The sequence below is a fragment of the Choristoneura fumiferana genome, chromosome 18, assembly GCF_025370935.1.
Source record: "Choristoneura fumiferana chromosome 18, NRCan_CFum_1, whole genome shotgun sequence".
In the NCBI taxonomy this organism is placed as follows: domain Eukaryota; kingdom Metazoa; phylum Arthropoda; class Insecta; order Lepidoptera; family Tortricidae; genus Choristoneura; species Choristoneura fumiferana.
The window spans coordinates 4,675,951-4,701,007 of NC_133489.1; the positions used below are offsets into that span (position 1 = coordinate 4,675,951).

At 41.0% G+C, this 25,057-nt stretch overlaps 2 protein-coding genes across 2 annotated transcripts in view; both read left to right on the plus strand.

Annotated features, from left to right (window-relative positions):
• LOC141437549 (acyl-coenzyme A oxidase 1-like) overlaps positions 1–16,019 on the plus strand; it is a 67,723-nt gene extending 51,704 nt beyond the window's left edge. The window contains exons 2-13 of the mRNA XM_074100980.1: positions 3,108–3,267; positions 5,308–5,476; positions 6,809–6,932; positions 9,129–9,373; positions 10,149–10,309; positions 11,411–11,573; positions 12,485–12,675; positions 13,517–13,672; positions 13,918–14,023; positions 14,540–14,692; positions 14,882–14,998; positions 15,612–16,019. Of these exons, the coding sequence (XP_073957081.1) occupies positions 3,108–3,267; positions 5,308–5,476; positions 6,809–6,932; positions 9,129–9,373; positions 10,149–10,309; positions 11,411–11,573; positions 12,485–12,675; positions 13,517–13,672; positions 13,918–14,023; positions 14,540–14,692; positions 14,882–14,998; positions 15,612–15,755 (1,889 nt within the window). The 3' untranslated portion in view covers positions 15,756–16,019. The remainder of the gene's footprint in view (positions 1–3,107; positions 3,268–5,307; positions 5,477–6,808; positions 6,933–9,128; positions 9,374–10,148; positions 10,310–11,410; positions 11,574–12,484; positions 12,676–13,516; positions 13,673–13,917; positions 14,024–14,539; positions 14,693–14,881; positions 14,999–15,611) is intronic.
• Positions 16,020–23,710: 7,691 nt separating this feature from the next.
• Positions 23,711–24,666, plus strand: LOC141437641 (uncharacterized). Its single transcript, XM_074101090.1, has one exon. The coding sequence runs from the start codon at positions 24,086–24,088 to the stop codon at positions 24,566–24,568; it is 483 nt and encodes a 160-aa protein (XP_073957191.1). The 5' UTR covers positions 23,711–24,085; the 3' UTR covers positions 24,569–24,666.
• Positions 24,667–25,057: the final 391 nt, after the last annotated feature.

The following is a 25,057-nucleotide window of genomic DNA, read 5'->3' on the forward strand; positions in this document are numbered from 1 at the left end:
ATGAAATTCAAGATTAGACAGAGAAAGACATAATGGCATGTGACGTCACACGCCAGTACCGCCATACTTGCTGCATAGAGAAAAGCGTTTGAGAAAGAGACAGGTATATAGATTTTTCAAAAATCACTATAAATCCAATTTTCAACCGATTTAAATTTTCTCTTCGCTAAGCACTAACTATCTGTTTATCTAAATTTTCATAATAATATTAAGATATGGCAAAATCAGGAGTTGTCAAATACCGTATTATGGTACAGTCAGTCAGTCGCATGTATACATAATTTTATCTACGGCATATCCGCACTGGAAACAGGCTTAGTGACAGACTCGTAGAGCCGTCCATAGAAGTCCTCGATTTCTCTCAACACTTCCACTTTTCGACGCTACACTGCCATCATCCCTCTTCAGCTTTGTCATTTGGCTTTGCCCAATAGATATATCTTTTGCGAACAATTTGGATCCTTTATTCCGCCACGAGCGGTATTAAAGGTACGAATATCGTGTTGCAAGGATTTCGTAATTCGTCTATTAAGCTGCCCATGGGACTCGGCATCATCGGGAGACTGCAGGCGAAGCGTACGTCGTTCAGCCATAAGGTTGAGGGTGTAATCGGAGAGCTTCGGAGTTCTACTGAGAACTGAACCTACCGTATGGTCAGTTTCTACGAATCGGTTATTCACTTCGTCCACTGATGCGTTGTTATGCAGGCAGTCAAAGCGATTTGAAAGCTCGAGTTTTCAATTTGAGCGCGGGTAGGTCGGAGCGTGGACTTCATCAGACGGGAGCGCTCAAGTATTCAATGTGCCTCTTACTATTCGGTGATCACTGCCGGTTTTTACCCCGTGAATCACAGACACATCATTGAATACCCGTCTCTTGTCGGTCAATGAAGTCTATCTCGTTTTTCGTGGAACCATTGGCACTCATCCAGGTCCATTTCCTGTGAGGCGGCTTCTGGTAGAAAGAATTCATCATAGAGTCCTTCTCATACATATGTTTTTTATCCGAATGCGTCCGTATTTTACTGCACCTGTTGTACAACGACTGACAAGCTTCACATAAGTACCTATCTAGTGTGTGAACGCTCTATGACCGAAATTTGCCGAGTCTCTTTCCAAAAACCGATGTGCAATGTTTATCGCCGGGTAGGTAATGTAGGGAAGTTATGATATGGATGTAGATAAAATATTATAATTACACGTCACTCTTATAGGGGTTTGGGGGGAGGGGTTATCTCCGTTATCTCGCGGTTTCAAACACGATCAAAATAATTGCGATTCTCACACTTAACAAGTGCGGCAAGGAGGGGGTAATTTATTGACGTCCACGTCCCCTAGGTAATTGATATCCAAACAATATTAATAGTCATTATTTGTGGTCACTTTTATGCAAATAATAAATTACGATAACCACAATTACCACAAATCCGCAAGCAATTTTTTTTCATACCATTTTTACATACTGACCCTATAACAGTTTGCACTTGACGAAAATGAAACAAATTTGGTTTACATACAGGCTATCCTAGACATGATGCCATAATTATTTTTAATTAAATTTATTTTGCGAGATTTATTAAATAAAAAAAAATAATTACACAAATCTAGCAATTGCTGAAAATGCCGACAAATAGTGACACGGTATAATAAGTTCATAGGCCCAATTACCACAAATCCGCAAGCATTTTTTTTTCATAATTTTTACATACTGACCCTATAACAGTTTGCCCGAAAACGAAACTAATTTGGTTTATCATAGCAGGCATCCTAGACATGATGCCTCATTATTTTTTAACTTTTAAATTTATTTTGCGAGATTTATTTCATGGAAAAAAACCAAATCTTATTTGCTGTAAATGCAGGCGACGGATATGATTAAAAGCGGGCTATAATTATGTTTCATAGGTACGATTCTGTACCCCTGGTAAAAAATAAGAACGAATTCTTGAATCAATTCGTAGTCCGATGCCGTGGGTCGCTGCACGCAGCGACCTCTGAAAACTAAACTGTAAATTTTCGTGTAAAATTCCATCTGGTCGCGTCGGTTTAACTTCAACTTTGCAGGTGAAAGGAACTTGCAAGGTCCACAGATTGCTTTTTTCATCTTGCTACAATCCTGACTTCAAGCACGCAATCGCGGGGACTGTTGTGTTTTGCGTTTGAGAAATTACAGCTAACGGTGAACTTACTTTCACTTGAGGTATTTTCGTAAGGCCTCTATTGTTGCATCGCAATCTGCAAAAGCCCAGGTTGTTGTAGTTGTTTTTGGCAATGGTGATCCTTACCCTGCCGTCGCATTATGTGGCTAATTTTAGGAAGACATTGTATTTTCGAATAAAAAAAAAAAAACTAGAAACCACTTCAAAGTCGAATGCCGCATAACTTAGATACAAACAAAAAGCAGCAAATTTGAGATGTTCAAAAAACGAGCCTACTCATTTCTCAAAGAGCCGGCAACGCATCTGTAACTCAGCTTTGTGACATACCTTCATTAGTTGCTAAGGTTTAATTGTGTAGGTGGCGGGTAGTTTTACTTCATGTCAATAAACCAACCAGTCAGTTATTTTATGGATGTCCATGGGCGGCGGTGATTGCTTTCCATTAGGTGACCCGCCTGCTCATTTTCCCTCTGTCATATAAAAAAATGTCGCGGCTGGTTTATTTAAGCATAAAGAGATTTAATTTTAGAGTTCTCCTGTGTTGTCTCAAGTCAAATACGCGGTATTATAGCCATGTTAGTTACGCGGTATTGCAGTATAGCGTTGAAGTTTTGAATTTATATATTAACTAGAGGTGCGGACATATTATTTAAAACCCGGCGCCACACCACGCCTGCACACGCCTTCCCACGGGCGTGAGTACTGATCAGTCCCATTATGTTTATTATGGTTGAGGGGTTCCTAGACGGGCCATATTTTCACTGCAATATGTGGCCGGCAACTATTGGTGTCCCTCTCTTACTCACATGTTAGACAGGGACATCAATAGTTGCCGGCCACATATTGCAGTGAAAATATGGCCCGTCTAGGAGCCCCTTTAGAAAAATGCGTCGGACGACGTGGCATGGCGTCGCGTTTTAATAGTATGTTTCCGCCTTAATATTTCTAGAAGAGATAATGTTGGGGGAGAAGGAGCTGACGGAAGGTGTACCAGAAGAGTACCTCAGCCATAAAGAGCGCTACGACGATGGCATCCGGAAGTCCGTCATCGTATTCGGCCTGGTTCGCCGACTGCAAGAGGAAGGTCGCTCGAACATCACTAACTACAGGTACCAATACCCATAGTACAATACAATAATAGTATATAATAATAAACCCATATCCATATCCATAGTACCCAAAATAATAATAATATACCCATACCCATAGGTACCCATATCCAGTAGTACCTACTAATAATAATAACAATATGTAATACTCATATCGAATAGTTACTAAGTATACTATGATCAAAATTTAAAATTTTGGGGTTCTTAACTCATTACAAATGCGGCCTGCTAATTATTTTCACCGATAAAAACAGTGATTTTAAACAATTATTAACTGTATAAAACATAAAACAAAAACACATTCCAGAACGAAATTGCAGTATGACCGCCGCGCCCGCGCCGGACGTTTGACAACAACTGTGTGCCTGGTAGCACGAAACTCAGTGCGTGAAAACAAGCGACGCCCGTCATACAGTTTGTGATAATTTAGCAACGGTCGCTATTCCAAGACATTATCATAATAATTATTAACTCTCGGCGAATATTTGTTACATCATCTTTATCATTTGAAAATAACTTTGCTCACCCGCGACCTTATGATAGCTACGTTTATTCAAGATGTGTGTTCATGCAGTTCCTCAGCTTGTTTGAGAAAAATATGTATGGGTACTTGAGGAGTTACAGTGACAAATCAAAATGTTTTGGTTTGTTATGAGTCGCGGCAGCCCTGTTAACAAAATAGCAATTTAAAAGTCGAACCAAACAGACGTTTAAAATTTATTGACACCGCTCACTAAGTAAATTAATCTTGAAAGTGGTTTTGATATTCAAATAGGTTGGGTAGCCTTTCACCTTTATACATTTGTATAACGTCGAACAATGGGTAATGTCTTCCTCTGACTCTAGGTCGAAGGTCGACAATCGTCGATTAAAGCACGCCTTGAACATTGACTATTTCTGTACCGACTTAGTTCGCAAAAAATATTTTTAGGAATGAAAGATGGAAATTCATTATATTCTCGCATGCAATATATACCTGCCTAACTACAATACATTTACATGTTGTAATTGTACCTACTTGTAATCTTACAAAATATTTAGTTGCTGCCCACAACGTTGTCTTCGTCTTGCGGCCTTGCGGGATACTCGTATTAGCATTTTCCCGGGATAAAATTAGACTACGATATAATACGGTGGTAATAGTATACTTAGATGTCTGTCTACATATAAGTGTTTTTTTTTGTTTCGATTAAGTACGAGTATTTTTTGAGTTTATTCATTACAAACGAATAACAACATTCATACACACAAACGCACACATACACGACGCATGCACAATCAAATATTTCATATTTATATAGGTAGTGCCACGAGAGTTGAAGTGAATGATTACACACACAGCTACAGCATGTCGTGTAAAGCGGCAATTACACTGCGTCGTTCACCTAATGCGGTCGCCGAATTTGTTTCAAACTACTTCGGCCAACGAACGTCGTCTTTACATTAGTCTGTCCGTCTACTGCGGCGGCCATATTAAGGCGGTGGCAGCTGTCGCTCGCCGAATGCGGCCGACTACCGTGTTCTTTACACTTTTGCGGTCGCCGCATGCAGTGTAATTGCCGCTTAATGACAGCAGGATTTTGAAATTTTCTCATTCATTTAATTCATTCTCCTTTTGTGCAATCAGTTTATTTTGTCGCTGTGTGTGTAATCATTCGCTTCAACTCTCGTGGTACTATCTAACTATACCTCTACTGCTGGTGTAGACAGATACCTAAGAGGTCAATAAACGCCATTAAAGCTGTGCATCGGACTCGGAGCGTACGGAGCGGACGGATTTGTTGCTTTGTATGGATTTCTATGGTTCTACGTGCACTGGATCGGCATTCCTGCGCCATAGAAATCTATACAAAACAACAAATCCGTCCGCTCCCGCTCCGTACGGTGCGAACGCTCCGATTCCAATGCAGTGTACGCGCAGCACACACAAATCTCATCGCTGCTTTCCATTGTGAGCCTTTTACCTAATCCTCTATTTCCTACGTTACCTAACTTAACTGTTCTAGAGTTTTTGACGTGTGGGATTTAACGGTTTTCCAGGGACGTGATGAACGGGCTGCTAGGGTCTTCAAGCATGAAGGACGGCTCGGCGCTCGGGCTCCACTACATCATGTTCATGCCGGCAATAATCAACCAGGGCACGGAGGAGCAGCAGGCGCAGTGGCTGCCCAGAGCATGGAACTGCAGCATCATTGGTAGTTACGCGCAAGTACGCTTGAAAGCCATAGAATTTAAGTTGCACCTAAGCTTGTAAGACTTGTAAGAAACGTCATCGTCTGTTTCCTTCAAGATCCTATGCCGCCATTTTTACTCCTGTTCTGCTTGATTGACACGCACACAAAAAAAAGCAAATTACGGTACTACTGTTTGAAGGAAAATGTCTGCAATGTCCATTCTTCGGGCAATTAGTTGGAATGTGCATTGTTGAGACTGAGCCGGGACAATAAATATACCATTGGAAATAGCGCAAAGCAACTTTATCTACCATAGGTAGGTAAATACCGCGTATTTACATTATACATATGTGTAGTTTTACAGGGGATGGTTTTTAACTTCATGATAGTTTTATTTCAAAGAATATTGAGTAAAACTTGGAAACTGGCTATTTATGATTGGTTATTTGGAGTCTTTTTGTATTTTTTATTTCAACTCCAAATTTGTTACTTTTACGGGTATCCCGTGAAACCATATCGAAAATACAAACTGAGACATGGATGCACAGAAAAACCAGAAAGAGACCAGCGCTGGGAATCGAACCCAGGTCCTCAGCAATCCGTGCTGCGTGCTATAACCCCTACACCACCGCTGGACAGGAATTTAGACACGAATTTTTCCTATGCATACATATCTCAGGTTGCTTATTTCTACTACGCTACTTATGCAGCAGCACTAGCGACATCTATGTTTCGCTCTCATCGAGAGACGTCACATTCTTTCGGAACCAACCGCTCACCCAGACAAGAGATGTCGCTACTAGCAATCAAATTATGATTATTAGCGCTGGTCTCTTTTTCTGGTTTTTCTGTGCATCCATGTCTCAGTTTGTATTTTCGAACTGGCTATTTGTCAGATACGCGGAATTACCCAATATTAGTTGCACGGATTCGCACTGCCCTCGACGTTGTTGTGGCTTTTCAGCTCGCGGGACATTTCTATTCTTCTCTTATTATTTTACATAGTTCTGTTTTCAAAGCCCATTAGCCCAATGCTTCTTATTTAGGTACATATTAGTAATGTATATTTTCTTTTGAAAAATTTCTTTCTGCCAAATTTCTGGCCGCGCATTTTTCTTGGCAATAATGGTCTTTGGCTGGTACTAATTCTCTTTGGCTGGGAGTATAAAAAAGGGACCAGTAAAAGACCCCTTTGCGGCTTTTTGAATTAGCATCTTGCTTGCACCCAGGCAGGACCTTGTGCAAGGGTCGTCTGTAACTCTGTACTGCTAACACCATCTCGCGCTCATGCCGCGAACTTTATTAGTTAAACAACAGAATTGTGATAGGATTGACACTTGATCTACGACTGCCATTCATGCTTTCAGACGGAGCTTGGTCATGGAACTTTCATCAGAGGACTGGAGACCACAGCGACATACGATCCTGAGACCAAAGAGTTCGAACTGCACAGTCCAACCCTCACCTCCTACAAATGGTGGCCCGGTGGACGTAAGTAGACATCCGTAAATTTCAACCGTTACCATTAAGTTCTCTACCCACTACATCGTATCATGCCATGATCGTAATAGGCACGTGTCAGGAACGGAATGTCAAGCGCATACATGACACGCGACGGTGATGGAACGTGCTAGTGGGGATGTATTACCAACCGACAAACCACTCTGTTCACCTGGTTGGGTGGTTAGTTTTTTTTTTCTTAACTGATAACCTGCCTGGTTTTATTACTAACCGAACAACTATCTACGGATTAACTAATGGTTTGTGAGTTGGTAATAAGCTAGTGACAAACCATTAGTAGGAGAACCTTGATATTTTTTTCCATTTTCATAACCAGAACCTCCTGTTAATGTATGGTCTCCTGGCATTTCGAGTATATTTATTTATTTTATAGAGTTACTTTTTATTTCATAATGTACTGAATTAAAACATGTATTTCTGAACTTATAGAATTACTTTTTATTTCATAATGTACTGAGTATAATTTAAAAAATGTAATGTTTCTGAACTATGCTGTGCTGACTGTACATTTTAAAGCAAAATACACGTCTGCGTTAATTGTAAACGACACTACTGGTAGTGCGGCTGGTAGTGGTACATCAGTATAGGTACTAACCGACCAACCAGGTTGACAATCAAGAAAAAAAAAATGAACTGACTAACCAGGTTGTTGGTTGAGAAATAATTATACATCAACCGACCAACCAATTTGTCAGTTAAGAAAAAAAAATACCAACCACCCAACCAGGTGGACAGAGTGGTTTGTCGGTTGGTAATACATCCTAGTGGGCATGGTCTCATACTTTTCAATACAAAGAATATATTTTTGCCTGACACGTGCTATTATCATGGTATCATATATACGGTGTAATGGGTAGAGAACTTTAGTCATGATTTTCGGCGCGGGTTTTTTTTATGTAGTTAGTGAAATTCCCGATGTGGCTTTTGGGAATTAAAAATTAAAAATATACTTAATTGATTTTAAAAGTCGCTGAACTAATGTTGTTCAGTTTAACGAGTATGATCTACGTATGTTTTAATTATTTGCTCATATTACACATCATAAATCATAACCACACCCGGTATAATAGCACGGCTAGTAAAAGATAAAACAGTCCAGTTTAGGTAGGGGAGACCGAGGTGTGACGAGAACGAGAGTGACATGGTCGATTTTTAGAGCTTATTAACTGCTAGCGAGCTCGCAATATTTAGCGAGCGTTTTTTTAGTTAAAGTCTCGAGCTATCAAATACACGTTGCGAGCTAGCTAGCAATAAATAAGTTCCAAAAATCGACGATGTCACAACTCTCCTCGGCCTTCCCTAGTCAACTACTAAGATCGAAAGGATCGAGATAAAACACATAAAATTAACAGTTAAAAACCGGCCAAGAGCATGTCGGGCCATGCTCAGTGTAGGATTCCGTAGTTCTCGACCTTGCGTTAACTTAACTCTGCCTTAGAAATATTTTTTTACAAAAACATTTAAACTGCTCAAATGATGAGTTGAAAATAATTTTCCTAGAAAGTTTTTATTGTCTTTAACTTTCGTGATTTTTTTCATATTTTTTACCGGGACCCATTTTTTGAACTTTCGGAGTGAATATCTCCGAAAATATTAACTTTATCAAAAAATGGTTTAGCCCAAACTCTTATTCGTTTTGAAAAATCTATCCAACAATACCCCACAACAAAGGGTGGAAGTGAAAAAAAAAATCCCACTTTACGTTTAGGTATGGGAGGTACCATCAACCAAATAAGTGGTCTATCAATTTTTAAACAAGTTCCTATCAAATGAATATGTCGCTAAAGTCGAACTTTCAAGTTGACAGACACGTTTATTGGCATTATTGTTTTAGGACATGCAAACGATTATCAACTTTAGGGTGGTAGATCACTTAAAATATTTGTATGATGGTACCTACCTACCCTAATTTTTTTTATTTTTATTTTCATTCTACCACTTTGTCGGCGTGATTGATATGTATATTCATTCCAAATTACAGTTTTCTAGTACTAACGGTCTCTGAGTTTAGCCGTTGACTACAGAACCCTAAAAACAAGACAAAAAGAACTAAAGATACCTTAGCTAAATAAATACATATTTTTGTAACTTTGGCCGTATTAATCTCGTCATAGTTGACTGTATCATCACAGTAGAATTTGATGAAAACTATGCCTGTTCCTCCAGTGGGTCACACAGCCAACTACTGCATAGTAGTTGCCCAGCTATACACCAAGGGCCAATGCCATGGCATCCACTCCTTCATCATCCAGGTTCGTGACGAGGAAACGCACATGCCCCTCCCGGGGATCAAAGTGGGAGACATTGGGGCCAAGCTCGGTCTCAACTCCGTCAACAATGGCTTCCTCGGGTTCGACCATTTAAGGATACCCCGGGAACAAATGCTGATGAAACACGCACAAGTGTTGGAGGTGAGGAGAATGCAGTTTTTTTTTTTATAAAAAAAGAGGTCAACGAGCTGATGTGTCACCTAGTAGAAAGCAAACACCACCCACAGGGGCAGTGAACACAATAACATAGGTCTCTTGAGAAATAATTAGGCGTTTTTTGAACATTATTATTTGTAACACTAGGTTCATCTCGCGTTGACAGTACCGTGGAAGAATGAAAAAGTTGGCACTCTATCCCTTAGAAATTTCGAAAAATTCCACGAAAAGCTCCACCAGGCGTCTACAGCAGTTGGTTGGGTTAGTTCGACTAAACTGCCCCGTAAAATGTTATTCAGGATTTTTTATAACCTAACCAACATAAAGTTGGAAACCCCCGACATTTGTCACTTCAAAGTTCAATATCTCAAAAACGGCTGAACCGATTTTGATATAGAAAGAAAGAAAATACATTTATTTAAAGCTATAAAAACAAACGTAGAACAAATACAAGACATGCATGACGCTAAACAGGTCCCCACTCAGCAAAACATACAAATACAAATATTCTTTATTGCACACCACAAATCAGTACAAAAAATGTATAATATAAACACAAAAACAGGGTAGACAATCTAAAAAACCTGCCTTCAAATAAAAAAAACCCGCATTCAAATCATTCCACCCGTTTAAGAGCTACGGTGCCACAGACAGACACACATAGCGGTCAAACTTATAACACCCCTCTTTTTGCGCCGGGGGTTAGATATTGGGGTTTTCTGCCATTGGGGTTCTTCAAAAGCTGCCATGGTTATTCCAGGACGGGACCTATGTGAAATCGCGGAACAGTAAACTCAACTACGGGGCCATGGTATTTGTCCGCGTGGTCATAGTGTACGACATGGTGAACTATCTGTCGAGGGCGGTGACCATCGCCACGCGGTACTCCGCGGTCAGGAGACAGAGCCAACTCAGGCCGGGGTAAGGATCTAGTGTATATAATAACTATATTCTTCTTTATTAGCCTGTAGGTGATTGACGTCGTTTAAGGAGAAGAGACGTTGTTGTCAAGAGACCACGATCATAAGATCGAGCGTGTCCTCAATAGAACAGTTTTATTAGTTTTACTCGTGCAAGACCATCGCAGTATTTCTACATCTTCAAGCCTCGAGGAATCTTCGTCGTCGTCCTCCAGAGCGGAGACACGCTGCAATCGCAGTACATCGGAGCTACGACATGTATTGACGGCCGCGCGCAGAAAAGGACGAAGGCGATGCTGCGCCGAGTTTTGTAGAGACGCGAGCGAGAGACCCGAGCGTTGCTTAGCTCACACATCCTCTCGCTCATTTAGAGCGAGAGCGCGGCGAACGGACGTCACTTTTCTGTCCTCTGGGAACCTCGCACTAGTTGCGCCTTGTTTATTTTGTATATATATATTTATTTTGTAAATAAGCTTCTTCTTCTTCTTCTACACACAATCAATTAGGGAGTTTTATTCCGCTCAACCAAACATCCCTAAAAGCCTATGGTAATGTTCAACTCGCCTTGTCTGCACTTACCTCTGGCCAGTCGTTGGAGAACGCGCCTTGATCATTCCGCCATCTCCGTCTTGGCCTGCCGCGGCGCCGATAGGCATCGTGGGGCATCCACTGAGTGGTAACCTGCGCCTAGAACCCTGAATGCTTGGGCAAACGTGGCCAACCCAGTCACATTTGAGCCGGTGGTGGGTTTTCCTACTTACCGGGGAACAACACGAATAAACTTTCTAATAATTAAATCGTGCTTTAGAACGTTGATGACTTTTCTGGTAACTTTCGACTCATAGGTATAGACTATATGTTTCTTACGTTAAAACTGCGCATTAATTGTTGTGGTGAACGACTTTACGTTACGTTAGTTTGTTGACGTCCGGGACAAAGGTTGCGTCAAAGTATGCGTCGCGTAATTCACCGCAAACCGCAAACGTGTAGTACCTAGTACCATCAGGTGGTCCATGGTCACCATGTCATCAATGTACATGTAGATCCAGTAGACATAATGATTAACGTATCATTACTAAGTACTAGGGTTATAACCTTTCAGAGAACCTGAACCCCAAATCCTGGACTACGTGACTCAGCAGCACAAGATCTTCATCGGGATAGCGGCGTGCCACGCGCTGCGGCTGACCGCCAATATGCTTTGGGAGACCTTCCACGCTGTCACCGAGCAGCTCGTCGGGGGCAACTTGCAGAGGCTGCCAGAGGTAATAGACTATAAGAGTCTATGACTAAGGGATCCCCAGTTCAAGTAAAGCTTTGTGTCTCCATTATTGTATCACCTATAAAGCCGTGGCGGCCTAGTGGTTTGACCTATTGCCTCTCAAGCAGAGGGTCGTGGGTACGAGCCCAGACTCGCACCTCTTTGCTTTTCGGAATTTATGTGCGAAATTACATTTGTTTACCACAAGCTTTACGGTGAAGGAAAACCTCTGCCTGCACCCACCGGTGTAGAAATTTAAGTGTGTGTGTGACTTCACACTGTGAAGTTCCAATCCGCATTGGGATCGCGTGGAAACTTCTGAGAGGAGACTTGTGCTCTGCAGTGTATACCTCTACAGATAGATAGATACTAAAGATAGATTAAAACGTTTATTTGGCACTGCAAATACACACAATCAAGATTAGATACAGGCATAAAAAACATCAGTCCAAACTTAAAAGTAAACATAACATATTGTTCGTGTTTGCTGCAGTATAGGTCCAGATGATGATGATGAGGGTCTACTCTATAGACAGTCTGTATATTCGGTCCCTTTCCGGTCGGTACCTTTAAACGAGCAGTTCTTGTGTATTTATATATTTCGGGAATCTCTGAAACGGCTCTAACGATTTCGCTGAAATTTGCTACATCGGGCTTTTCGGGGGCGAACAATCGATCTAGCTTGGTCTCATTTCTGGGACAATGCGTGTTATATCGAGTTGTAGCCCGAGGGAAGCTCGGTAGCCCAAGTACAGTCGAAGCCATAAATATCTACACAGCCATAGCTAGCATCAAATTCATATATACGACCTTATAATTAGTGGCATAAACATGTATAGATATTTTTGACGTCTTGGTAACGTATATATATTTTATGCCTTTGACTGTAGTCTCTGGTAAAGCTTAACTTTCCAGTTGCACGCTCTCGCCTGCTGCCTCAAAGCCGTGAGCACAGCGGACACAGCCATGTACGTGGAGCGCTGCCGGCTTGCGTGCGGCGGGCACGGCTACATGCAGTCCTCCAACTTGCCCATGACTTACGGGACGGTCACCGCTGCCTGCACCTACGAGGGGGAGAATACTGTGCTGCTGCTGCAGACTGCCAGGTAAACTTACTTCCACGGTCTAAAAATGGCCAATATTCGTGTGACGTACTTTATGGATGGCCCCTAGTGCCACGAGACTTAAAGTGAATGAAAACAACGTGAGTCAACATGGGAAGAATGGATAAAATAAAAAAAAGTGCATGTCTTGAAATGCTCCCAAATCAGCAATATGCTCTTGCGAACGCGCTGATAGTCCTTTGGGTCTTCATCTGGTCATCATACATTAAAAAAATAACACAGCTAAATAAAGTGAATGAATGAAATGAATCAGTGAATGTCAAAATTGCGCTGTCATTACATGAGTGCATGACCTCAACTCTGGTGGCACTACCTTATATCTGAGGCTATCTTCCACGAGGGGCATTGGCTGAATGAGGCCCCCCGTCCCGTATTAGAAGTTGATGTAAAGCATATTTTTAGCCTTGTTGAGAGATCAGGACTTTATCAAAAGAACTTGCGGACATTTGGAGGCCCCCCGGGACTGGAGGCCCGCGGCGAGCCGCCCCTCCCGCCCACTGTTAGTCCGCCACTGAGGAGGGGTCTGGCTCCTCAGAGCTGTTTCCCATAAGATCGGACTGACTGCTTGGCGTGAGATGATATCGGAGGATATTTCATTAGCGCTGTTTAAATTAGGACAACCCGATAAAACTATTGGCGACGACACATTTATCGGACGTCCAGCTACGATTTCGGTCAGATCCGATATAATTTTAGCATACTGCTTCGTGGCATCTTGTATTGCAGTGTAAATAGCGAGACCCGACAGTCGGCCAATACAACAGTAAAACTGTCTACATGATCTAATGTGAAGCGAAAATGAAGCATGTTTGCGATATTTCAGATATCTGGTAAAAATCTGGCAGTCTATAGACACCACTGACACCGCTCTAATACCAACCGTGGCGTACCTAAAGGCTGCTAGCGCTGCTGACTTCTACGCTCACTGGGAGAACTCCGTCGAAGGCATCATCAAGGGATTCCAGAAGGTCGCTTTGGGGTAAGCTAGCTTCAATAAACTTGGGTTATAAAGGGCTGACACAGCTGCATAGGCTGAATTCTTTTCACTCCTCTAGGATATCCAAATGACAGTTATGTATGACACTTGTGTTCAGTATATGTTAGTATTATCCCAGCACCTCCACCATGGCCGAAAGGATTGCTTGCTTACCATTACCTTAGAGGTTGATTTGATGTGACCACGGTTATAGTCTGAAGATTATAGACAAAGTTGTTTTGTTGCAGAAAGGTGTCGACGTGCGTGAAAAACCTAAACAAGAGAATCAATGCTGGAATGACACCCGAAGACGCGTGGAACATCACCTCGGTCCAACTTGTTTCTGCAGCTGAAGTAAATAGTAACTAGAGTACCTACTCTTATTGAATCAACTTCAAAAAAGGAGGTTTTTTATGCTTTGAACCTTAGAGCTCCGTCATCTATAAACCGGTTCGAAAAAATATTTTTTTTTGGAATGGAAATACTTTTAATTAGGACCCATTGTCACCATCTGCCGAGTGGAGCCCAGAGAAATTAAGGGAATTCTTCAAATATTGTAGGGGCACCTGCAGCGATTTGAATATATTTTCTATTCGTGTGTTTGCTTTTGGGAATCACCAACGTTTGACAATATTGAGGAACACTTGTGCACAAAAAAAGACTGAGGTTTTTTCGAGGTCACCCTAATAGCCGCAATTAAATATACATATTTTCCGTAGTATCATATTATTGTATATTATAGTCATAGAGATTTATACTATGTAGTCTCTAGGACATTTCACGCACAAAAAAAGTTTGGGACAAATGTAGTCTCTAGGACTCGTGACGGGTTAAGTAACCTGTGGATTTATACCAATTTTACTTATCCAGGCACATTGCAGAGTAATAATACTGTCAACATTCTACGGCGAAATATCGAAGTTGACTGATGCTGTTCCATCAGCCGTGAGGCTGGTACTGCGGCAGCTGGTAGAGCTGTACGCGCTCTACTGGACGTTGGAGAAGCTGAACGACTTGTTGTTGGTAAGTTTATAATAATTATAATATAAAAGCCGTAGTAACCTTTAAGGTGGTTTTCCACCGGCGAGGCGAGACGAGAATTGAAATTTGTATGGCAGCGCCCGCATACGCTGCATAGCAGTATTCCCGACGATATGTATCTCATATAGCAGTAATTTATACTTGACTTGGCCCGACGTTGTCTTTTCCCAGTACACGTGCATTTCGGAGCTCAACGTGGACCACCTGCAGTTCCAGTACGAGGAGTTGCTGAGCAAGATCCGACCCAATGCCGTGGGGCTCGTCGACGCTTTCGACATCATCGATGGGGTCAGTACATCCAAGGAGACGAGTTCACTTTTAATGGTGTGGAAAATACGTGTTACTTATACGTATATGGGCAGTATGGCAGGGCAGGGCTAAGTTTAGAGAAAGAGACGAGGGTATGTGTGGCTTTCTGAGAAGTGTGGCTTTTTTCCAACTTAAAAACACAAAAGTTCTCTCATTGAGTGCAGGCTTGTAGTGACTACCGCTACGCCCACTAATCACCCTGGGATGAGGCTCCTCTCAGGGAATCCTTTTTATTCCCACTGGTGCCACTTTGGGGATGGGGGTCCACTCACCCGCTTGGGATTTCAAAGATTTGTCTTTGCAGCATTTTGTTTGGGATGGTAAGTAACATATGAACCTATGCCATTGCTTTACAGGCAAGACACAACAAACACGGGGAAATGCCAGGGATACTGTATTTCAGTTCAGAGACCTAAGCGCATTAAAAGTAGACTATTAAAATTGTTTTTTATTTTAGTTTTTTTAAGTCTTTTTTGAGGCACTCGGTTTTCTTATCGGTTCTAGTTCGTAAACGGACGCATCTTTATTATTTATCTCACTCTTGTTACTTTGTTTATATGCCGAATGAACATTTTCTTTCTTTTTTTCTCAGATTCTGCAATCAACCCTTGGCGCGTACGACGGCCGCGTGTACGAGCGGCTGATGGAAGAAGCTATGAAGAGTCCCCTCAATGCTCAGCCAGTACAAGAAAGCTTCCACAAGTACCTGAAACCATTCATGCGGGGAAAGCTGTGATATCCTGTGTAGTGATGTGATAGATCTAAAAAAATATATATATCCGCGGATGCTACGGATAACCTCAACTTTGTATTGGTTCATGAAAAACACATTCCCCGCTACACATCCTCGCACATCTCTGGTGGAAACGTTGTCTCATGATTGTATTCGATCGCAGCGATAAATCTGCAGACAAGAGTTTAGCACAGCGGGTAGTAATATAATAAGTATTTATATTATGTATGTAATCGTTTTTGTTTATAAATAAAGGCTTTGACGTTACGAACTTGGTGTTATTGAATCAGACACCTGGCGCCTTCACAGGCGTAAGTAAAGTAAGTACCTAATTGTCTTCTGAGCGCAGCGAAGAAATTCACGTGAATACCCAATAAATAATATGGCGTGTCGAGCGAGACCATCCGCTCATGCAATATTTCATAAGTCATAATTCTAGTCTGAGCGGTTTCGTGATTCAGTGGAAATATCGGGATATAGCTTTATATGTTACTACTAGATTTAACCCACGGCTTCGCCTGCATTAGAAATAGCTTAATGCCGGCTTGCTAACTGTAAACACACTTAAATATTTAAAACGGTTAGTGAATCTTGTTAAAATAACTGAACTGTTGTATATTATGCCCGTGCATTTTTTGAAATATAACAATGAAAACCGTTTACTTGTACGATTCTTGTTGCACTTTAAATTTAAAATATGATCATATCCTGTCTCATTGCAGATCTTTGCCTAACTCTACCCTAAGTTTCATGTAAATCCGTTCAGCCGTTATTACCTACGTGATTGAGTAACAAACATCATTAATATCTAAGGCGTACCTATTATAAAATTAATGATTATATCATGGACAGATATTTGGAAATAATTCCGATCCGCATTGGTGATCTCTTACTTCAAATAGCGAATCTACTGTGTTAAAAATGCAGTTGTGTTAAATACTCGTGATGTATATGTTATGGACAAAGTGATTAATAAGGGCATTATGAACAATGACAAGCTATACCGGGCAAAGAGATAATAATTATCTAAACTTCAGTATTTATCACATTGTCCGGGCAATATGAATAATGCTACATGATCGTTGGGCAATTTGATTACAACTGACTCTTGGCTAGCTGAAGTCTGATTTATTCTATCGGAAAGTTAGGTGCGACGACGAGCGCAGCGAGGAGAGCGTGTTAGGTTAAATTGTGACCAAAACAAGCCAGAATAAAATTCTACTATTTAGTATAGCCTAAATTGAATAAAGATATTTTGACTTTGACTGATATCCACACATCTAAACCTCCAAATATCAAACATCTTCAAAAACTTTCACATCGATCGATCGAGCTATCTGTATAGGTAGATAATAATTTTCCCCTTGTTCCCCGTACATACCTAACCAGCACTGGTAGCGGCCAAGTTGTTTCCTAACTAAATTAGGTTCGTTTTACCGGCCGCTGCTGCAGCGCACTCGCTTTGCTCGCTCGGTTCGCGCTTTGCGGTCGCAATTGTACCTAATACTCCTCGCTTCGCTCGTCACCGTACCTAATTTTCTAAATTACAATACCAACATTTCTTTGAAGTAGAAAATATTGGGCCCTTTCTAGTGCTGGATATGTATAATAGTTATGTGAGGGGAACAAGGTTAAATTTCATCCAAATATCAGCGGTTCTAGTGTGAAAAAGTACTAACACACTCCGCGTTTATAATAGGATTGCCTCACGCAGACGATAAATAATTAATTATGCCTTTTGTTAGCAAGAAAGCAAAAACAATCGCTAATGCGTCATTAATTGTTAGACCAACAGAACTAATTAAGTATGTTTATTTGTTCTGTCGCTTCACTCACACATTGGCGATTCTTTGCTTGCGGATCAACATGACTGAATGACTGCTAATAATGTTTTTTTTTTGGCAGATGCGATATCGCTAGATGGCGTTAGTGTAGTCCGTTTGACATTACAGTGCTTCTAGTTTCTTAATTCGTCCCTTCGGACAAGCTGAGGCACGGGATCAAGTCGCCTTGTAATTAGTTAATAATTGTCTTTATTGTTATTTTAAAGTCATTTTTACGATTGCGGTCTTGCTTGAGATTGGCTCATTTAAGTTATAAAACCAATGCCAAACGTGACAGAAATGCCAGCTAGGTCACTAAAAAAACCCTGATTTAGGTTTGCTTTTAATTCTCGATCCACCCGTTCTGTTACATTTGTTAACGCCGTATAAACTGCAAGCAAAGCGCTCGGGCTTGCGACAAACACCGAGCGCCTCACTCGGCTTTACGACGTCGCACCTATCACACCTATGTACTTTTTATGTATTTTTTTATTATATACTGTAAAGTTTGAGTCAAGTTTTAATCATCTCCTGATCTTCAACACGCACCCTTGCATCGAGATTGACGCCTCAACATTTGGCCTTACGATACCGGATTTATACCCAGCGACCACCGAAGGAGGTCAATTAGCGATCAAGCAGTGTGCAAACAGCGAGATCAAAGGACAGCGCAGACGATACGTGGCGGATTTGCAAGTATTGTACTCAGATCAGGCCCAACTGTGCAACAACAATTAAAATTTCATAAACCACGCAGACTACAAGCAGCGGATTTGCAAGTGTTCATACTCAGATCAGGCCTAGTTTAACTGCGTGGCACAAACGGTCGTCAAGAAGTTAATTAACGAAGGGTGATTCGTAAGCAGAAAGTGCCTATTTGCAGGAGTGAAGTACCCCAAAGGGCCCACCTACGGAAACAAATCACAGTTTTTAACTTAATCAAGAAATTTACAACAAGAAGAATTAATTACTTCATCATCAAGCAGTCGTCGTCTGCAATCATTATTACAATACCTACGTGAGCACCGAGGAAGGCATAACTAATTGTGAGTTCGTTCCGATTTTTCACTTTGTGTCCATTCCCAGTTGCATTTAACGTTTAACATAATTGATTTCCTAGTCATTATCATCATTAAAGTCATTCGTCAATAGATACGAGTACCTACATTGGTAAAATCATTTACCTTTGGAATGCCCCAACTTCAATCGTTTAGGTACAACCTTTAATTAGGTACCTAACGAAATTTATTAAGAGAAATATAATAATTAAATTCACTATTCATTAGTTCTTCTTTGTAACATTTTACCAAAATTTAAGGTAATTTCACGTAACTAGTCGTAACAAATTTCTAGTGCTTAATTGTATAAGTACAAAATCTAATTGCCTATCAATCAATTTCCATTTGATTCGTGTTTAGGTTTCATCTGCAAGTGGCTAATATTTTTATTTAATTTCTGTGCTTAAAAGACGATTTACGGTGCTTTCCAGCAACGCAGCACAGTGTCGTACTGTGTCAGGCTTCTTGCGTGGCTGTAAGCGAGCGCTTCTCAGAGTCGTGCATGGTGTCTGCGCATGCACAGCGGCCAGCGCGCATTCCTCCGCCTTGAGAACAAAGGCGACCCGGCGCATGTTTACTTGTTTCCTCGCATTTTGCCTACTTTTTGCATTTATAATATTATATTATTTGATTTAACTATAGCTTCACTTGCATATCTTTTCGCGAAGTACCTATTACTTGCATTTTCATTCTTGGCACTAAGTATATAATGGATCTCAAAGGCTTAATTAGAGTGCGAGCTTCGTATAAATCCAAGCTTACGCAATTCAAATCATATTTAGAAGTCGTTCTAAGTTGCGAATCACTTTGTAACCTACAACTCAAAGAAATTAATATTCGTTTGTCTAAATTCGAGGAACTTTATGCATATTTCGACAGCACGCAGTCTGACATAGAACGTCTGTCTGAAATTCCAGACGACCAGTTTAAAGAACGTAAGGAATTTGAAGATCAGTACTACGCGGCCGTCGCCGGCGCTCGAGAGGTGTTGGACAGGCACAGCGGCGCTGCGGGCGGCGCCGACAGCCTCCAGTCGGCGGAGTCAGGTTCGAGGGCTGTCCTCACAGGTGGGCCAAGCTTAAAGTTACCCACTATCCAACTGCCAAGTTTTTCTGGTCGCTATCAAGATTGGCTCGAGTTCCATGATACCTATGCGTCATTAATTCATTCGAATAATTCAATACCCACGATTCATAAATTTCATTATTTGCGCGCAGCCTTAACCGATAGTGCCGTTAATTATCCGCTCCTTAGACTTTTCAGCGGATAACTATGAGGTTGCATGGTCGCTGTTATGCGATCGTTATAATAATAATAGATTACTGATAAACAATCATATCCAAGCCATTTTTAATATTGAACCCGTGATCAAAGAGTCTGCGCGAGCTCTCAGAAATATTATAGACATTGTTAATAAAAACCTCAGAGCTCTCGCTACGCTGAAGTTGCCTACCGATCATTGGGACGTGCTTGTGATCTACATGATTTCTAATAAGTTGGATCCTTTGACTAGACGTGAATGGGAGGAACACCGAAACACCATTAAAGATATTCCTACACTGAACGAGTTTCAAGGATTCCTGAAAAATCGTGCTGATTTATTGGAAACCATGGCAGAGTCACAGGCGCAGCAAAGGCGTCGTCATAGCGATGTTAGTCATGTTCGACCTAAAACCTTTGTCGCAAATCAGCTAACCCCGCCTTCGTTTTCACGTTCATGCGCTCTGTGTAATAATAAACATGCCGTTTATCAGTGTCCTATATTTAAATCTTTAACTGTAGAAACACGTCTGCAAAAGGCAAACAGTTTAAATTTATGTCTCAATTGTTTACGACCTAGGCATCCAGACAAAAAGTGTCGGCTAGGTCCGTGCTTACAGTGCTCAAAGTGGCACAATTCACTATTACATACGGACGACCAATCGTCTCATGCCAGGGCTGACAGCTCTGGCGCTCCAGGCACAAGCACCGTACTGACTGCCTCCGCCGCCGAGCGGGGCGAGCACACTGATGATGACCAACCAAACGACAATATCGCTCTGTCGTCTACCACCGCTGATCACAGCAGCGTGCTGTTGTCTACGGCACTCGTCGACGTCGCTGATCGCGATGGTAACAAAATCACTGTGCGCGCACTGTTGGACAACGGTAGTACTTGTTGCTTGATGACAGAGAAATTATATTCCAAGCTTAATTTACCTGCATATTCAACTTCAACTTCTGTTGAAGGATTAAATTGTCAGTCGTCACGCATCACAAAACGGTGTGATGTAGCTATATCTTCTCGTCATGACAAATACGTGGTTGACATAAATTGCTTCATTGTACCTCAGATTACGCAACTTTTACCAGTTCGAAAGGTTGACTGTACATCACTAAATATTCCTCCTAATATTTTCTTAGCTGACCCAACATTCCATTTGCCATCAGAAATAGATTTGTTGTTGGGTGCTGAAATATTTTGGAGTGTTTTAGGTACACATAGAATTTCATTAGGTAAAAATAAACCGACTCTAAATAAGAGTAAATTTGGTTATTTAGTGTCAGGTACGGTTCTGTCATGCAAAGGTAATAATAATAATACTACAGTCCATTGCAATTTTTTACAAAATACCGCTGATAATGAGCTTCAAAATCAATTAAATCAATTTTTTGAGCTTGAAACAGTTCGAGCTCCAGATCATAACATTTTATCTAAAGATGACAATGCATGCGAACGTCATTTTACACTGAACACAACCCGTCAGTCAGACGGGCGTTTTATAGTAAAAATGCCATTGAAGGAATCTCCAGGGGTATTAGGAGATTCTTATGAACAGGCTTTAAGTCGATTTTTATGTTTAGAGCGCAGGTTTAAACGCGATCCTAACTTTAAAAATAAATATTGTGACTTTATGTCGGAGTACATTAAACTAGGTCATATGACCGAAAATAAGTACTTTAATCGTGAGGAAACCTCTTACATTCTCCCTCATCACGGAGTGTTGCGAGAAATGAGTCTCACGACTAAGCTCCGTGCTGTATTCGACGGATCAGCTGTGACAACTTCCGGTTTGTCATTAAACAATATTCAACATGTAGGTCCAACAGTTCAAGACGACCTCATTAGCATATTAATTCGATTTCGTCAGCATAGATACGTAGTGAGTGCAGATATAGATAAATTTTATAGGCAGTGTTTAATACATGATTCACAGCGCAATTTGCAACAAATACTGTGGCGTTTTAACCCCACAGAAGAATTAAAAACATATACATTAAACACAGTTACCTACGGAACTGCTTCCGCCCCTATCTCGCGACCAGGTGTCTGGTACAGTTAGGCAAAGAATGCGCTGACAGTGAAGTAGCTAGTGCTATCTTACATGATTTTTACATAGATGACCTGATTTCAGGTCATGATTCTGAAGATAGATTAATTCAAATATGTAACACACTTACAAATGTACTTCACAGCGGTCAGTTTCATTTACGTAAATGGCGTTCCAATAATTCTTACCTACTTAATCAGATTCAAGGTCAAAATTCTAGTGATGAATTGCTTAAAATAAATAAAAATGAATATTCTAAAACTTTAGGTTTGCTTTGGTCCAGTACAGAGGATAATTTAACATTTTCAGTTGACGTTAATACGTTTCCTAACCCGATTAGCAAACGCAATATTTTATCGACAATCGCAAAGATCTTTGATCCACTAGGATTAATAAACCCTATTGTTTTACAAGCTAAAATAATTTTACAAAGGTTGTGGGCAACTAAAGTGTCATGGGACGAACCTTTATCTTCTGAATTTCAGTCAGATTGGGCAAATTTCGTAAAACATTTGCACGAATTAAATAATATTATAATCCCACGACGCGTTTTATGCCTATCACCCATAAAAATAGAAATTCATGCTTTTAGCGATGCATCTATTCAGGCATATTCAGCATGCATCTATATTCGTTCGATTTCACAGAATGGAGAGGTCTCTGTACATTTAATTATGGCCAAAAGCAAAGTGGCCCCACCTAAGCCTACGACAATCCCACGGTTGGAGCTATGTGGAGCCTTTTATCAGCTCGTCTAGTTGACAAGGTAAAAACAGCCTTGCGCTTAAATATTGATAGCTGTTATTACTGGTGCGATTCCACCATAGTACTCGGTTGGATTAATTCACCGAAATTAACTTTAAAATCTTTTGTTTTAAACCGCATCAACGAAATAACGGAAAATACGGATCCTAGCTCATGGCACTATGTGCCAACTGAATTAAATCCCGCCGATATCGGGTCTAGAGGGTTTATACCTTCACAATTAAACCAGTCAAATATTTGGTGGTTTGGACCTGATTATTTATTATTAAATAAAGAACATTGGCCTAAAAACCAACTCATAAAGTTGACAACTTACCAGAAACTAAAATTGTATGCCACGTCTCATTAACAGAACAAGTACAATTGGAAGAGATGAATACTTTTGTGACTAAATATTCTAGCTTCGAAAAATTACGTCGAATATTAGCTTATGTTCATAGATTTATCTTTAACTGTCGTTATCCAAACAACAAATTTACGAACTATTTAAAATTTCGGAGTTAAATTCATCAGTTAATTCATTATGTTTAATCGTGCAAAAAGAAATGTTTAAAAATGAATACAATGTACTTAAAATAATAATCAGTTGCCCTTAAAAAATAAATTAATAAATGTAAATCCTTTTTTACATACAGACAATTTAATAAGAGTGGGTGGTCGATTATCTAATTCTAACTATGACTATGACACAAAACACCCCATTATACTGCACGCATCTCATCATGTCACTAACTTTTATTTGAGTATTATCACAAACTACTTCTTCACGCGGGTCCGCAGCTTTTACTTGCCACAATACGACATAAATATTGGCCTATTGGTGGACGCAATCTTGCTCGAAAAACCGTTCACAATTGTATAACTTGCTGTCGATTCGCAGGTAAAAGTGTACAGCCCATTATGGGTAATCTACCTGAACAACGTGTTCACATTGACTATCCTTTTATTAATACAGCTGTTGATTATGCCGGTCCTATTTTGATAGCGAACAGAAAGGAAGAGGATGTCAGTTGATTAAATCCTACGTATGCGTATTTGTATGCTTGGCTGTAAGGGCAGTTCACATCGAGCTTGTTACCGAGTTAAGTTCACAGGCTTTCATTGCCGCCTTGAACAGATTCATTGCCCGCAGAGGCAAACCTGCCAACATTTTCTCGGACAATGCTTCTAATTTCGTAGGGACTTCTAATGAACTCGCTCGTTTATTAAAATCATCTTCGCTGGAAATAAGTAAATATGCGTCGGAGAACTCCATAAATTTTCAGTTTTCACCAGCTTACAGCCCCCATTTTAACGGTTTAGCCGAGGGTTCCGTGAAATCTATTAAGCATCATTTGAAGAGAGTATTGGCCCTTGCAAATTTAACATACGAGGAAATGAATACATTACTCGTCCAAATCGAATCAATCCTCAATTCTCGGCCTCTGACGCCTTTATCATCAGACCCCAGAGACTTAGTTCCCCTAACTCCAGCTCATTTTTTGATCGGACGAACTCTGATGATGTTGCCATCGCCTCAGGTCAACGTCTCCGTTTCACGATACATGAGGACGCAGCAGTTAAAGACTCATTTCTGGAGTAGATACTATAAAGAGTACATTTCAGAACTCCAGAAGAGACAAAAATGGCACAAGGATGGCCGGCGCCTCAAACTTGGCGAGATGGTGGTTGTAAAGGACGACCGCCTGCCCCCCAACCGCTGGCTGCTCGGCCGCGTCACCGGCCTGCACCCTGGCTCCGACGGCGTGCCACGCGTCGCCGATGTGTACACCACCTCCGGGACTCTACGAAGAGCCTTTAATCGACTCTGCCCACTGCCGATTTTGGAAACTTCCGTTCCCAAGGGGGGAGCATGTTAACGCCGTATAAACTGCAAGCAAAGCGCTCGGGCTTGCGACAAACACCGAGCGCCTCACTCGGCTTTACGACGTCGCACCTATCACACCTATGTACTTTTTATGTAATTTTTATTATATATTGTAAAGTTTGAGTCAAGTTTTAATCATCTCCTGATCTTCAACACGCACCCTTGCATCGAGATTGACGCCTCAACACATTTAATTTTAACGTTTTGGTTTTGACCCATGGGCATGGGGCGCTTTTTTTTCGAGGATAAATCTTCAATAAGACACCTACCCATCGCTGTGAGGGTGGCCCTGGCTGACACAGAATAGACAATCCCTGGATTACCTATGTCATCAGAAAAGATTTGTTTAGAAATCCAGTGGTGGGAGTTAGGTAGCGGAGCGAGAAAAAAGTAATGCGGAGTGGAGTTGGGGACTGTCCTTACATCCCGGAGCTTCCCCGCTTCCCCGCTTGTTCTCTTTCTCCGCCCCCTTCCCCGCTCC